Source organism: Callorhinus ursinus, unplaced genomic scaffold (assembly GCF_003265705.2).
Source record: "Callorhinus ursinus isolate GAN/ISIS: 27379988/994484 unplaced genomic scaffold, GSC_fseal_2.0 scaffold85, whole genome shotgun sequence".
Lineage (NCBI taxonomy): Eukaryota > Metazoa > Chordata > Mammalia > Carnivora > Otariidae > Callorhinus > Callorhinus ursinus.
Genome location: NW_027397147.1, coordinates 2,978,297 through 2,991,314, shown reverse-complemented (window position 1 = coordinate 2,991,314; position 13,018 = coordinate 2,978,297). Strand labels below are relative to the sequence as shown.

At 50.2% G+C, this 13,018-nt stretch overlaps 1 protein-coding gene across 1 annotated transcript in view; it reads right to left on the bottom strand.

Annotated features, from left to right (window-relative positions):
• Nucleotides 1-1,591: 1,591 nt before the first annotated feature.
• CACNG3 (calcium voltage-gated channel auxiliary subunit gamma 3) overlaps nt 1,592-13,018 on the bottom strand; it is an 83,984-nt gene continuing 72,557 nt past the window's right edge. The window contains exons 2-4 of the mRNA XM_025855478.2: nt 11,921-12,004; nt 7,003-7,143; nt 1,592-2,695 (exon numbers count right to left, since the gene is read on the bottom strand). Of these exons, the coding sequence (XP_025711263.1) occupies nt 2,184-2,695; nt 7,003-7,143; nt 11,921-12,004 (737 nt within the window). The 3' untranslated portion in view covers nt 1,592-2,183. The remainder of the gene's footprint in view (nt 2,696-7,002; nt 7,144-11,920; nt 12,005-13,018) is intronic.

The following is a 13,018-nucleotide window of genomic DNA, read 5'->3' as shown; positions in this document are numbered from 1 at the left end:
GGGACTATCCCTGGGTGGATGTGTACAGTGCTAGAACCCAGCCCCACACCTGGCAGCGAGAGGTAAGCATGACCTCTCAGAACCCTGCCCGTGCCCTCTGCAGGAACCAGAACCCTAGATGGGACAGCTAGCTGGGAAGTGGGGAACAGCGGGGTGTGGGCCAAAACACACTCCAGGAAGTCAGCCTCCGCAGAGGTGACATTGAGCTCATGCTTTTTGGTATGGAGTATTCAAAATATTCAGATGTCCTTCCATTCTCTTCCCCCAGTGCCCTCAGAGCCCCTGCTCCCAGCCCACCCCCCAATATAGAACCGTTTCTGTTTGGTTCTGTCTTCTTGCAATAATGCTTGCTGTGGACTGTGTCTCCCACCCCCCGAATTCATACGTTGAAGCCCTAACCCTCGTTGTGATGGTATTTGCAGAAGGGGCCTTTGGGAGGTAATGAGGGGTAGGCGAGGCCATGAGGGTGGGGGACGGGTGCTGGGATTAGTGGCTTCCTAAGAAGGGGGAGAGACAGAGACAGAGGGACAGAGAGAGAGCGAGAGCGCTGTCCTTAGCTAGCTGTGTGGAGACACAGCTAGAAGGCGGCCCTCTGCAAACCAGGAGAACCCTCCCTGTGGAGGCTGTTTTTAAGCAAGTGGCTCGAGCCATGGAAAGTTGAGCCAGGCAAAAGGGCCCACAGAGACCACCAGGCTGAATGCAAACAGGCTCATTAAGCCATAGGCCCTAACTGACCAATGGACTATTTACAACCAACCTAAGATTTCCAAGGAAGGGAAGGAAAATTCCATCTGCCCCCATACTCCTTCACTCTGCCTTGTGACTATGGTCCCTCACCCCCGCCTCCTGGCAGACAGTCTGTCTGTCCTATCTGCTGCTCCCTTGCAGTGTATTCCATAAACTTTTATCTCTTTTGTTCTGCCTTGGGTGAATTCTTCCCTGGCCTGTGCCACCAGCCCCCACCCAATCGGGAGGCCCCACACTCACTGAGAACCAAATCTGCTTGCACCCTCCCTGAGCTTGGACTTCCCAGCCTCCAGGATGGTGAGAAAGAAATGTCTGCAGTGTCAGCCACCCTGTCTAGGGTGTTTTTTTGTTATAGCAGCCCAAGCTGACTCAGATAATGCTCACGCTGCTTAGAATGCATCCAAAAACTAAAACTACATATATCGATTATTCACAATGTGCTACTCATTTTGCACATGGCATTTTATTTGAACCTCATGGCTCTGTGGAGGAGGGTGCTATACCGTGTTCCATTTTACAGATGAGAAGGACCGAGGCTTGAAGGTGAGGTAGACTCGCCCCAGCTTCTGGAGCTCCTGGGTGCCAGAGCCAGATTTTTTTTTTAACACACGCTTGTCCCCAGCTAGCCTCCAGGGACTCAGGTGAGGGACAATGCTGACTCTGACATTGGTGGGGGCACCTTGCTGGTCTTAAGGGGGGAGATGGGATGGCCAGGAAACTTCCCGGCAGTAAGATGAGCAAAACTCAGCTTCCAACACAGAGGTGAGCCAGTCCTGTGGCAGGCAACGAGTCTGTGTAGGAAGTAGCCGGAAGAAACAAAACACCCCCAGCTTGGTTGGTTACAACAAGGCAAAACCTTTAATAACATGGGTGCTTATTACATTAGCTGCTTTGGGGCTCTGACATCTTTGATTTCTGGTCATGTTTTTCTAACACGTAAAGGTGAATGCCTCCCTCAGGGCCACCTGGGCGGTTGGTGTCCCGAGGATTTGTGTTGAGTGGGCAATGGGGACAATTGCACGCGCCTGGGGAGTCGGGGATCCCACGCCCCCACCCCCAGCCACCACCCGTGACTTTGAGTAAAGTCCTCTTCCAAGGAGGGAAGAATGTGCAGGTCCTTCCAGTAAAGAAGGAAGAGAGGAAAACATGTGGCACAGATACACAGAGAGAGAAATGACATCATGGGATTGGCTTGAAAAGTCGGGAAGGAACGGTGGGGGTGGGGGTGGGATGGGGGGGTGGGAGTGGGGGTGGTGGGGGCGGGTTGGGACCCGGAGGGCTAGGGGCCAAGTGTGGGAGAGGGCTGAGTCCATTTGGTTTCATTCTTTGTAAAAAGTAATACCATCACGAGGACCATGCCATGCAACCTCAAAGCCACCTCTGGACGTTGCCCCTGAGGCTGTGCTGGGGCGGAGGCCAGAGGGCAGAGGTCAAGTTCAGACGGGCGTGGTGCGCCTGTTGGCCGGATTATTATGCAGCGACTCTTTGAACTCTTTGGGCGTGGAATTGTGGAACTGTAGAAAAGCGTGGTCCCGGTCGGAATTGAGGAGGGTCCCCATGGTGATCTTTGAGGGGTCCCGGGAGAGGGTGAACATGGAGATGTCAGTGGAAGGGATGGTGTGGAAGCCTTTGCTGATGGGGGACAGGTCTCGGGATCTGGGCTCCGTGGAGCGAGAACTTGACCGCCTCCTGAATCTATACCTGTAGGGTGGAAGGCGAGCGAAGGTAGATTTCTTCAGGAGCTCTGAGTGGGATTTGGCACGTAGCTGCTGATGTTTTTCTATGTAGATGTGCACAGCAACAACTCCCACAATTTCTGCAATGATGAAAGAGAAGGCCCCGAAATAAAAGGACCAGCCATAGGAGTAGCTTTTTTTGGAGTCACGCTGCCCGGGGTCTCCGGCATTGGCTGATATATAAACTATGATGCCGATGATGTTGCTTAACCCTAAGAGAAGGGAAGAGAAAAATATGTCTTTTATACACGTCAGAGGTAACTGTCGCTTTGAGCCTTGAACGATTTGTAGGAAATGTGGAGGGAACTGGGAGACAAGGAGAATGGTTTTATGGCCAAGAAATCCAACCCCTGGGCCTTTCTTGCACCGTCCGTCCCTGGGGAAAGGAGGGATGCGGCGGCTGGGTCCCAGGGGGCGTGCGTTCAGCTACAGAATATACCCTATTCCTATAGCAAGGGTGGGCGAGCTCGGGATGCACGTGTTTTCCCTTACAAGCCATTCATTCCATCAAAACCTAATCTTCAGCTCTAAATCGTGAGGATGGTAAAACGAGGGAGCTACAGGTCCCTGCTCCTGAGCTCCTCGCTGTTAGGAGACGCTGACACGTAAAAGCAATTAGAGCAAAATAGAGTAAGGGCTCTACCAGAGACACATAAAAACTGGTTCGGGAGCAAAAGAAGGCAGAACAGGTAAGCCACTGGGGTTTGAAAACAAGGGGACATTGCATAGGGTTGAGCTGGGAGACTAAAGGCTGCACACTGATTGTGCAGGATGAGAGAAAGGATCGAGAATGACCTGCTAGGGTTTTCGCTGGGCTGATGAGGAGGTTGGTGGCATCTTGAGCTAAAGTAAGAGGCAGCAGAGAGAACAGGTTTAGAGAGCAGGGAAGATGTGAATACATGGAGTTGGACGTGCTTAGGGAGAGTATAAATGCAGCAGTCTGGTGGACATAGATGGGTCTGCCCCGGCGGTTTGGGGAGCTAAGGAACCCAAGGGGAAGGGATGGTAGCTTCCTAAGTCTTTTCATCTGCACAGGATAAGATAATGCTTTAGATAAGCTGTCGTTTGAGCATCGGGAATTGGGGAGCAAGCAGCCGCTGTCCGCAGCAGGCCAGGCGTGCAGACTTAGCGTCCCCCAGGTGCCAATGGAGAGGTGCTGGAAATGGTCACTTGGAGGTGAATTGATTCTCTAGGGAGTGGTAAGAAAACAATAGAACTTGAGGGCCCAGGGGCTGTGATTATCTCTGACAGCCTTTCTCACGTGATTATTATTTTTTTAAAGATTTTATTTATTTATTTAGAGATCATGAGTGAGCGGGGGTAGGGGCAGATGGAGAGGGAGAGAGAATCTCAAGCAAACTCCTTGCTAAGCACAGAGCCCGACGCGGGGCTCGATCCCACGACCCTGCGATTGTGACCTGAGCCCCGAAACCAAGAGTCGACTGGGCCACCCAGGCGCCCCGCCTTTCTCACATTATTGTTCCAAAGGTGGAATGTCTCTTTGCTTCAAGGGCCTCATCTAGGCCTTGATACCAACAATGACTCAGGGAGGTTGGTATATCAGGGGCACCTCCTTGTCGCCAAATTTAGGTGATGCTAAATGGAGACTGGCCCTCATCACAGTTGCTAGCACCAGCTGGTAAATAACCATATCCAGGAGCCGCCTGTGCTCCGTCACTGCCGCACACTCTTCCTGGAGGTCCCCACGATCTCCCCACAGTCCAGCAACTAAAGGGTTAAAGCTGGGCAGAGCAGGGGACACGGGGCTGTTCTGACCTGGCTGGGACACATGCATGAAGGGAGTTAGTATTTGAATATGATCTCTGGCCATTCTCCATCTAGGACTTGCTTCTAGAAGGCGGTGGGGATGCAGGGGGTGGGGGTGGGCACTGCTTCTGCCCCCCTCCTCTTGGCATTATCCTGCGCAGGCATCCAGCAGGTCGGCAGCGAGTTCTAATCACTGAGCTATTTCTAAATAGACAGACAGCCCTGTGTCAGGCTGCTGGAAACTGCAGGATGAGAAACCGCTCCTCTTTCTGGAGTGTCAACTTGGCTTGAAGATTAGTAGGGAAGACCCTTCTTTTATATTAAAATGAACATGCATATAATAAGGAGGAGAGAGCAGAATTCACATGAATTTTTAAGTGTAAATGGGGGACAGACTTCAAAGACATTTCAGCTCACTGAAGGCGGCTTCTGCGGATGCCCCCCCCACCTCCGCCGCCCCGACTCCCCAGGGCCATGTTTTCTTTCTCCTCTGCCAGCAGGGAAATTTGGGTGGTAAAGTTTGGGAAGCCCCTAAAGGAAGTCTCAATAGGGTGGGAGGAGGGGGAGAAATTCAAAGAAAGACTTAGATGTCAGACCAGGTTAAATGAGGCAGGGAGCCAAGGGGTTGCCATTGATTTATAGGGCATGTGCCAGGCACTGTGCAAAGTCTTAATATGCACTGTCACAATTATTGCAATAGACCTGCTGTAAAAAAAAAAAAAAAAAAAAACCCTCTTTTAAAGTTTATTTTTTTAGGATCTCTGCACCCAATGTGGGGCTCGAACTCACGACCCCCCGAGATCAAGAGTCGTACGCTCTTCTGACCGAACCAGCCAGGTGCCCCCTGACTCTCTTTTCTAGATGGGGAAACCGAGCCTGGTACTAGGTGCCCATCAGAGGTTCTTGATTGCTTGCCCCAAACCACAGATCCTTAGAATAGCTCAACGAGAAAAAGCCTTAGAGAGTGTGGACTCTTCTGAAACTTTCATTTTATAGGTGGAAAACTGAGGCTTTTGGGGTTCCTTGGGGAGATGGGGGTGATCCAGGAATAGACCCCACGCTTCTGGCTTTCCCTCAGGGCTTTCGCCACTGTCCCGCATGTTTCGTGGTTCCCACGCGTCCAATCCACCTGCCATCTCTCACAGTATCCCTTGTGAGGTAAAAAGTTGCTGCTGACACACTCTTTCCTGACAACCCCCTTGGGGGACAAAATAATGATCTCCTGTACGGGAAACCTGAATGTCAGCACAATCCATTATCCTTCAGGTGGGTCAGAGCCCAGGGGGTCTGGATGGGCCACCGGTGACCAGAAAGTGCCTCAAAGCCACACAAATCCCTGGGTTTGCCAGGCGTTACCATCAGTTGGCAGAGGTCAGAGGCCACGGCCACGTTTGGGCTGACCACATCCCCATGGCAAGATAGTGGCTCCCTCCCTGGTCTGTTGCTGGAGTTGGTGTCCAACGACTCAGAGCTGGATACAATCCAACTTCCTCATTTCCCAGAAGGGGACACAGTGGGGAAGGAATGGGAGCAAGGTCTTGGGGGGGGGGTAAGACGCTGGGTCTCAGACTTTGGAATGATATTGTTGCTGCTTTTCCAGTACTAGAAAATGATCTTGGGGTGCCCTGGCTGGCTCAGTCAGAAGAGCACGTGACTCTTGATCCCGGGGTTGTGAGTTTGAGCCCCCCCCAAAGTAAAAAATAAGTAAACTAAAAAAAAAAAGAAAATAATATTTTGCATTTTATGTTCAGCCTCCTTCCAACAACACCATGAAGTGGCTACTGTTATTAGGTGGGGAGGGACGGAAATCCAGGGGGAAGAGAGCATGAGGCGTGTGGAGGACGATTAGGGATGGAGGGAGGAGAGAGAAGGCAGTGCATGGGACCCCTTCCTGAACTAAGATTGTCTCTCATCACTCTTGCCACCTTCTGGTCAGGCCAGCTATTGATTATGAGGTCTTCCTGGAGAGCATCCGGGCTGCTGGCTTTTTACCTTGTTCCCAGGGACGCCTTGAACGATATGAGGATCTGAGCCCTTGGGAATGCTGTGACATGTCTCAAAGGACCCGAGACATATGTGAACATATCCAAGTGAAGAGAAAGTTGGACCCCATTAAAAATACGCTTAGCCAGTCTTTCAGGCCACACATTACATACACCTGACCCCTCTGTGCAAGCATAGACAGTTGACCCTCGAACAATAGTTAGGGGTGCTGACCCCCCACACAGTCAAAAATCTGGGTTTAACTTTTGACTTTCCAAAAACTTAACTGCTAATTGCTTACTGTTGACCGGAAGCCTTACCAGACACAATTAACACATACTTTGTATGTCATATGTCTTCTATACTGTATTCGTACACGAAAGTATGCTAGAGAAAAGAAAATGTCTTTAAGAAGAAGGGAAAATAAATTTACACTACCGTACGGATTTGTCGAAAAATCCGTGTGTAAGTGGACCCTCGTGGTTCACACCCCAGTCTTTCCAGGGTCACACACGCTCTCTTACTAATCAGCCTCTCTCTCCCTCTGAGCTGACCCTGCCCCCCATCTCCTCTTGCCTTTCCATTACAGCTTCCCGGCGTGTCAGCATCTTTGGTTCTCATGAAAGTCTCTGGCTCCTCATTCTTAACACAAGTCGAGTATTGTCTCGCCCTTTCCCTGCACGGAACCCCAAATAGCACTGCTTTGTCCTCATGGCCCCGGCTTGGGTTGGGTGTCTGGGAGGATCTTGGGCTGGGGCCAGATGCTCACCTGCAGAAACGAAAAAGATGCCCGCGCTGAGGATGACATTGTGTCTGCTTCGGTGGAACTCGCTGGCTGCCACGCAGAGCCCGCCAAAGAACAGCAGCGTGACGCTGAGGATGGGGAAGACACTAGAGGCCCTCACGGCCCCTGCGGAGACAAGAGGAGACGGTTCCACCTGCATCCCAGCGGGCCCCAGGCTCCACCCATCCCGGGCATGCGGTGCCCAAGGGGAAAACAGCACACGAGCGGGACAGAGCCTGCATCTAACATGGGCGTGAGACCAGTAATGTCGCTCAGGGCCCTGTGCTTGTGGCTAAGACTCTGCAGTCACCGTCCTGAAATTCTTAATCATTTTGTCTTTGAATTGTGTGTGTGTGTGTGTGTGTGTGTGTGTGTGTGTGTTTAGGTAGGCTCTACACTCAGCATGGAGTCAAATGTGGGGCTTGAACTCACGACCCTGAGATCAAGACCTGAGCTGATATCAAGAGTTGGGACGGTCAACCACGCAGGCGCCCCTTGCATTATGTTTCAGCAGTGAAGTCTGATGGGCCAGCGGAGCATGCAGTGGGGGGCTTGGAGCCTTGACTCACAGGGGAATCCCACCATCTGTCAGCTCTCCACCCCCCCACTCCCCCCGGGATGGGATCTTAGCTGCCCCTTCTCCTGCCCCAACCAGTGATCACTGCAGCCTTCCTTCCTGGTGGGGGCTGGGCATGGACTAAGGAAGAATCAGTGTTAGGTGCAAACCCCAGGCACCCGCAAAGCTACGAATTCACCTATTGTCTTGTGGCCCGCCCCCCCCCCCCCCCCCCCCCCCCCCCCCCCGGGGGGGGGGGACATGAAATAGCGAATGAAAGACACCGTTACAGATCGAGAAGAGAAAACAGAAAAAAAGAAAAAGCTTTTTTTTTTTGCCAGTGTTTTGAATGAAGAGTCTGGGATTTTCATTTGCACTGGACCCTGCCAATTATGTTGCTGGCCCTGCATCCAGAGACCCCCATCAGATCACACGCTGTTCACCAAAATGCAGACTCTTTCCCAGGACACACTTACGTTTGCATGACACTGAGTCTGGCAATCCTCACTTAGTACCCGCTCAGTCACTGAAGGAACAAATGAGTTTGTTTATTCATTCAACAATGTTACTGTGCACCTACTAAATGTACGTGTGCTGTGCTGGGTCCTGGGGTCCCTAAGGTTCTGGGGGAGGGGTTCTATGGTGGGGGACCCAGTATTCACCCAACCAGTATAAGGGTATTTCCTGCTATGTCCAGACCAGAATATACCAGCTGAACAAATTCCATGTTCATTAGTGTACAAAAGAACTAGGGTCCCTGGCCTCATGTGGCTTCCAAGCCAGTCAAGTTGACAGGTAGGAAGAGCGGCATAATCTGCAGGACCCAGTGCAAAATGAAAATGCAAGGACTCTTGTTCCAAAATCATGAAAAATGTCAAGATAATGACAGGAGAGCACTGAACACTGTGGGGCTTTTGGAAGGGGTGAGCTGTTGTGGCCACAAGGGCCGTGGAAGCCAGACTTGAGCTGACCACAGCTGGGGCCGGGGTGGTAGGCTGGAGGTGGCGAGAAGTTGTGGGACTCAGGATATATTTCTAAGGCAAAGCCACCAGAATTGGCAGTGGGCTGTGGGAGACAGAGGAGCTGATGCCCATGTCTGGTGCTCGGCTGCTGAGCCCCTGGTGCCACCCAGAATGCCACGGGGCACGAGCAGGTGCAGAGTGGGGGTGGCGCGGCAGGAAGGATCCCAAGTTCATTTTTGGCCTTGGGAATTTCAAAGCTGAAAGTTCAAGGCTTTCAAGCCCCATATTCATGGTGACCCAACTCTTGCTGTTTCTATTCGCTACTGCACGGAGGAGCTTATGTGCCTACTGCCAAGCTCTTTTTGCAATGTTAGGGCTGGTGTTTTATTTGGTCTCACGGAAAAAGTTTTCTGAAAGTTTGGTAGCTGATTTAGCCAACAGGGTTGCCTGGGAGGGGTGATGGAAAAATGGGGTGAGAGTCTGAGGGCCCATGGGGGTGATGTTCTCAATGAGAAGAAAATGAAAGAGTCCTTGCTTTTGCTTAAAGACGGCCACCCCAAATCACCCAGTGTTGGGATCTGGGCAGACTTGGGGCCTGATAACAGTGTCCCTCCCATCCTTCTGCTTCCATGGTCAAGTTTTGGGAAAGGCTGGACCCCCGCTTCCTTTAGTCCCCAGGTTGAGGGGTATCCCTGAGGAGGGGCTCTCAGGTCCTAGGTGGGTGGGCACATGGGCCCGACTGTGGGCATAGCTTATCTATAACTTCTCAATATTTACATATATGACTTAAGGGTTTCCATTTGGACCCTCAGCCCAGGGCCCCACAAATATCAGGGGTTGATCTGCCTCCAGTGTTTTCAAACGAACCCTAACGTGAACAAACCTTTAAAGCGTTCATTTGCATTGTGTATTGACAGGAATTGCTCGAATATTCAATGTGATGAGTTCAATCGATTAAAAGAGTAGTTAAAAAAATTTTTTTGTAAAGTATGATTATGCCCAAAGGAAATAATTATGGACGTTTGACGCTATTGAACTTCGTTGGTTATAAAAGTGCAAATTTGAAATGGGTGGCTATGAGATGTGCGAAGTTGGCTGCAGTAACCCCGTGGCAACCAACTGGTGGCCAGACCCCACTCTTTAGCCCACAGATGAAATAAGTGGCTGCAGGTGTCTGCCTCAGGACATTTGCCTCTGCCATTTTTGCTGCGTTGGTGTGATCTACTCTACTTTCATTTTAGCCCAGTGGACACAAGGTGGCTTCAGAACAAAAAGGTTTTACTGTCTTCCCCCCTCTCTCCATCCCCCTTCCTCCCTGCCTTCCTTCCTTTACTGTTTCTCCTCCCCAAACTAGCTGGGGGTAAGTTGAGGTCTTAGGGGTGGGGAGGGCAGTTTGTTGCAGTGTAATTCTACCATGGGCATCAGAGCAGGACCTGGCCAAGTCCAGGGCTATATTATGGGGCGTCTCTCATCCATAGGACGCGTGGGCTAGTGAACCTTATGCTCTATGGTGAAGCTGTAACCTTCCCTGACAGCACTCAAGAACGAGGAAACAGCAGAAAAATCAATGTGCCGAGTCCCAGTCCCACTATGGTGTGGCCACAACAGGAACTGGCAGCTTACACATCGGAGGGGTCTGGAGAGCCCTGTGGGAACGTGCCCCCGGCTCTGTGTGGTGGAGTGGGGGATTCCAAAGTCCCTCACAGGACATCTGTGTGCTCGTAAAGACCTCCCCTGAACCTTAGCCTGGTTCTGAGGCTAATGATGAACTATGAGCGGACCGTGGGATGGGGGCGAGGACCTCACATTCCCAGAGGGGAGCAAAATATTTTGTCAGAAATGCAATCCACCTCTGGGAAGAACTGAAAATCAGTTTTGGGAGCTGTGAAATAGAAGTTATAGCTCGTGTTCCACCTCCAACGGGGCAAACATCACAATGTTTCATTAAAGCAGGAAAGAAAAACAAAGAAAAATGATGGGCACTCAGGAAAACCCCACTGGAGATGACTTTAAAGCTGTTCGGAGGAGGTCCAAGTACAAAGCTACATCTCTAAATATGCCCTGTGTTCCCCATACCACATTTTTCTGAGTTGCTGGCACAAATCCTAGTAGGCATTTGGGTAAATCCTACTAGTTGCATAAGGACTGGAAAAAGAGAAATGGTATGTTTAGGTTTTAAAAATCAGCTTAAAACTGACTTTCTTAATTGACCCTGCTATAATAACTATATAACTAACATTGTTATATGATTCAGGGCTCATACATCTGCAGACTAACAGGTGTGAGCAGGGCTACAAACGGTTCTAATTTTAAAACCACTCTTCTTGAGCTACAAGTTATCAACATAATCTGAATAGGACAATTTCTTGAAGTTTTTATTTATAATAGCAGTTAAAAACAAAAAAGGGCAAACCTTACATTTAACATTCCCTAATAATAAATTAGTCAATGCCTTTGAAATTCCCCTTTGAGTGAACTTGACACACATTCTTGTTGAAGAAGTTACATTTAGATTACATGAAATGTCAAAGTCCCTCCGTGCCTGGATCAGTGTCAGGTGCATATCTGCAGCTGGACTTCGCTATTGGTTGTCTCACAAAACAAAAAAGGGCTAGCCTATATTCCTTCATTGACGCCATGTGGGGCCCTGGGCTGAGCGTAATGGCATGAGCTTATTTAATTTTCACGAGCCTGTCACATAGATGACATTATCATCTCCATTTCTGACTTGGTAAGGATAGTTGGGAGATGGAAAGGTAAAGCAGTGTACCCAGCTTTAACCCAGCCAGTAGAGAGTCAGACAGGGCATAAAAGGCCAGGTCTAACCAGAACCCAGAGCCCTCGCACTAAGCCCCCACGCTCTGCTGCCCACCATGTGCTGCATTTGTGACAGTACCATGTCATATCCAGGTTACCAACCTTGGGGCAATCCCAGGAAGACGCTGGCCCTGCCCCAATAGGACTGAAACTGCAGAGAGGCGAATTTGGGTTTGCATTTAATCTCCCAGGGCTTGCCCCTTAGGACCGTGCCCATTAACACCTAACCCATTAACACCTCACCCATTAGCACCTCAACTCAGCTCTCTTGGGAAGGTGAAAACTTGTTTCCAGTTGAAGAAAATTCCTTAGATTTTCTCCTAAGCAGACTAAAAAGAACCTTTCAGTTTTGACTCACCTACTTTTCCTCCTATGTCTAGTTCATTGACATTGAAGAGACTTAGATGTCAGAATCACTTGAATGTCTCTGTCTAGTAGCAAAGGTCCCCGGAAGCTCTTTTGAAAGTATCCATTTCCAGGTGTGGGTATTGAGGAGCCTCAACAGCAGCTGGGTGACTGCAGGCCACCCCCACCCCCTTTAGGGGAGACCCCAGAAGTGGGAACTCACGCAGGAGATACTCCGCTGTGTCTTGTTCATAGTCAGCATCTTCGGGGAAGTGATCGATTTTCTTGCACACTCCTCGGAAAGCCCCTGTGGAAACAAATGTGGGTCTGAGCTGGGGGGAGGAGCCAGAGACCTTGGGGTGAGCCTGGGTCCTCACCCCCATGGTGAAGATACTTCTCTGGTTGTTGCAGGCTGTGCGTAACTTGGCCCATCAGCACCTGTCCTAGGGCACAAAAGTAGAGAAGGAAAAAAAAAAAAAGAAGCAGCAGCAGAAAACTTCATTTCCTAGAAAATTGGCTTCCTAGATTTTGCATGATGTTGAGATCTATAAAGAAGAAAGAAGAAGCAGCAGAAAACTTCGCTTCCTAGAAAATTGGCTTTGCTGGGGCACCTGGGTAGCTCAGTTGGTTAACTGTCTGCCTTCAGCTCAGATCATGATCTCGGGGTCCTGGGATCGAGCCCCGCATCGGGCTCCCTGCCCAGTGGGGAGTCTGATTCTCCCTCTCCCTCTGCTGCGCCCCCTGCTTTTGTGCTCTCTCTCTCTCTCTCTGTGTGTCAAATAAATAAATAAATAAAACCTTAAAAAAAAAAGAAAAGAAAATTGGCTTCCTAGATTTTGAATGATGTTGGGATCTATAAGGAAGAGCAAATAGCTATGGAACACAATCATTCATTATGAGGACTGTCTTGCCTTATCTGTTCCAGCCCCACCCCCCCACAATTGGTGAGGGAAAAAAGGAGAAGGAAATGGATTCTGTATGTATTAATTTTCCATTTTACAGACGAGGAAACTGGACGTAAGGATTTTGCTTGAGCTCACACAGCTCCAATTAAGATCTGCTGATTCCCAGGTGTCGATTCCCCCGGGCATGGGTTCAGGAGTAGCCCACTGTCCCTGATCCTGCTCATATCTGACACAGGACTGTCCCCTCGCCCCTGGTCACACCCGGCTGTGCTCTGCGGTGTGGCCCATGCCTTCGGGAGGCACAGAATGCACAGGTGCATCTTGGGGAAACTGCCAACATTTGCTTCCTTTTCTTCCTTCATATCAGTTGGACTTAAATCATTCTGGGTTTTTGGTAATCCTTGTGGGTGTTTGTT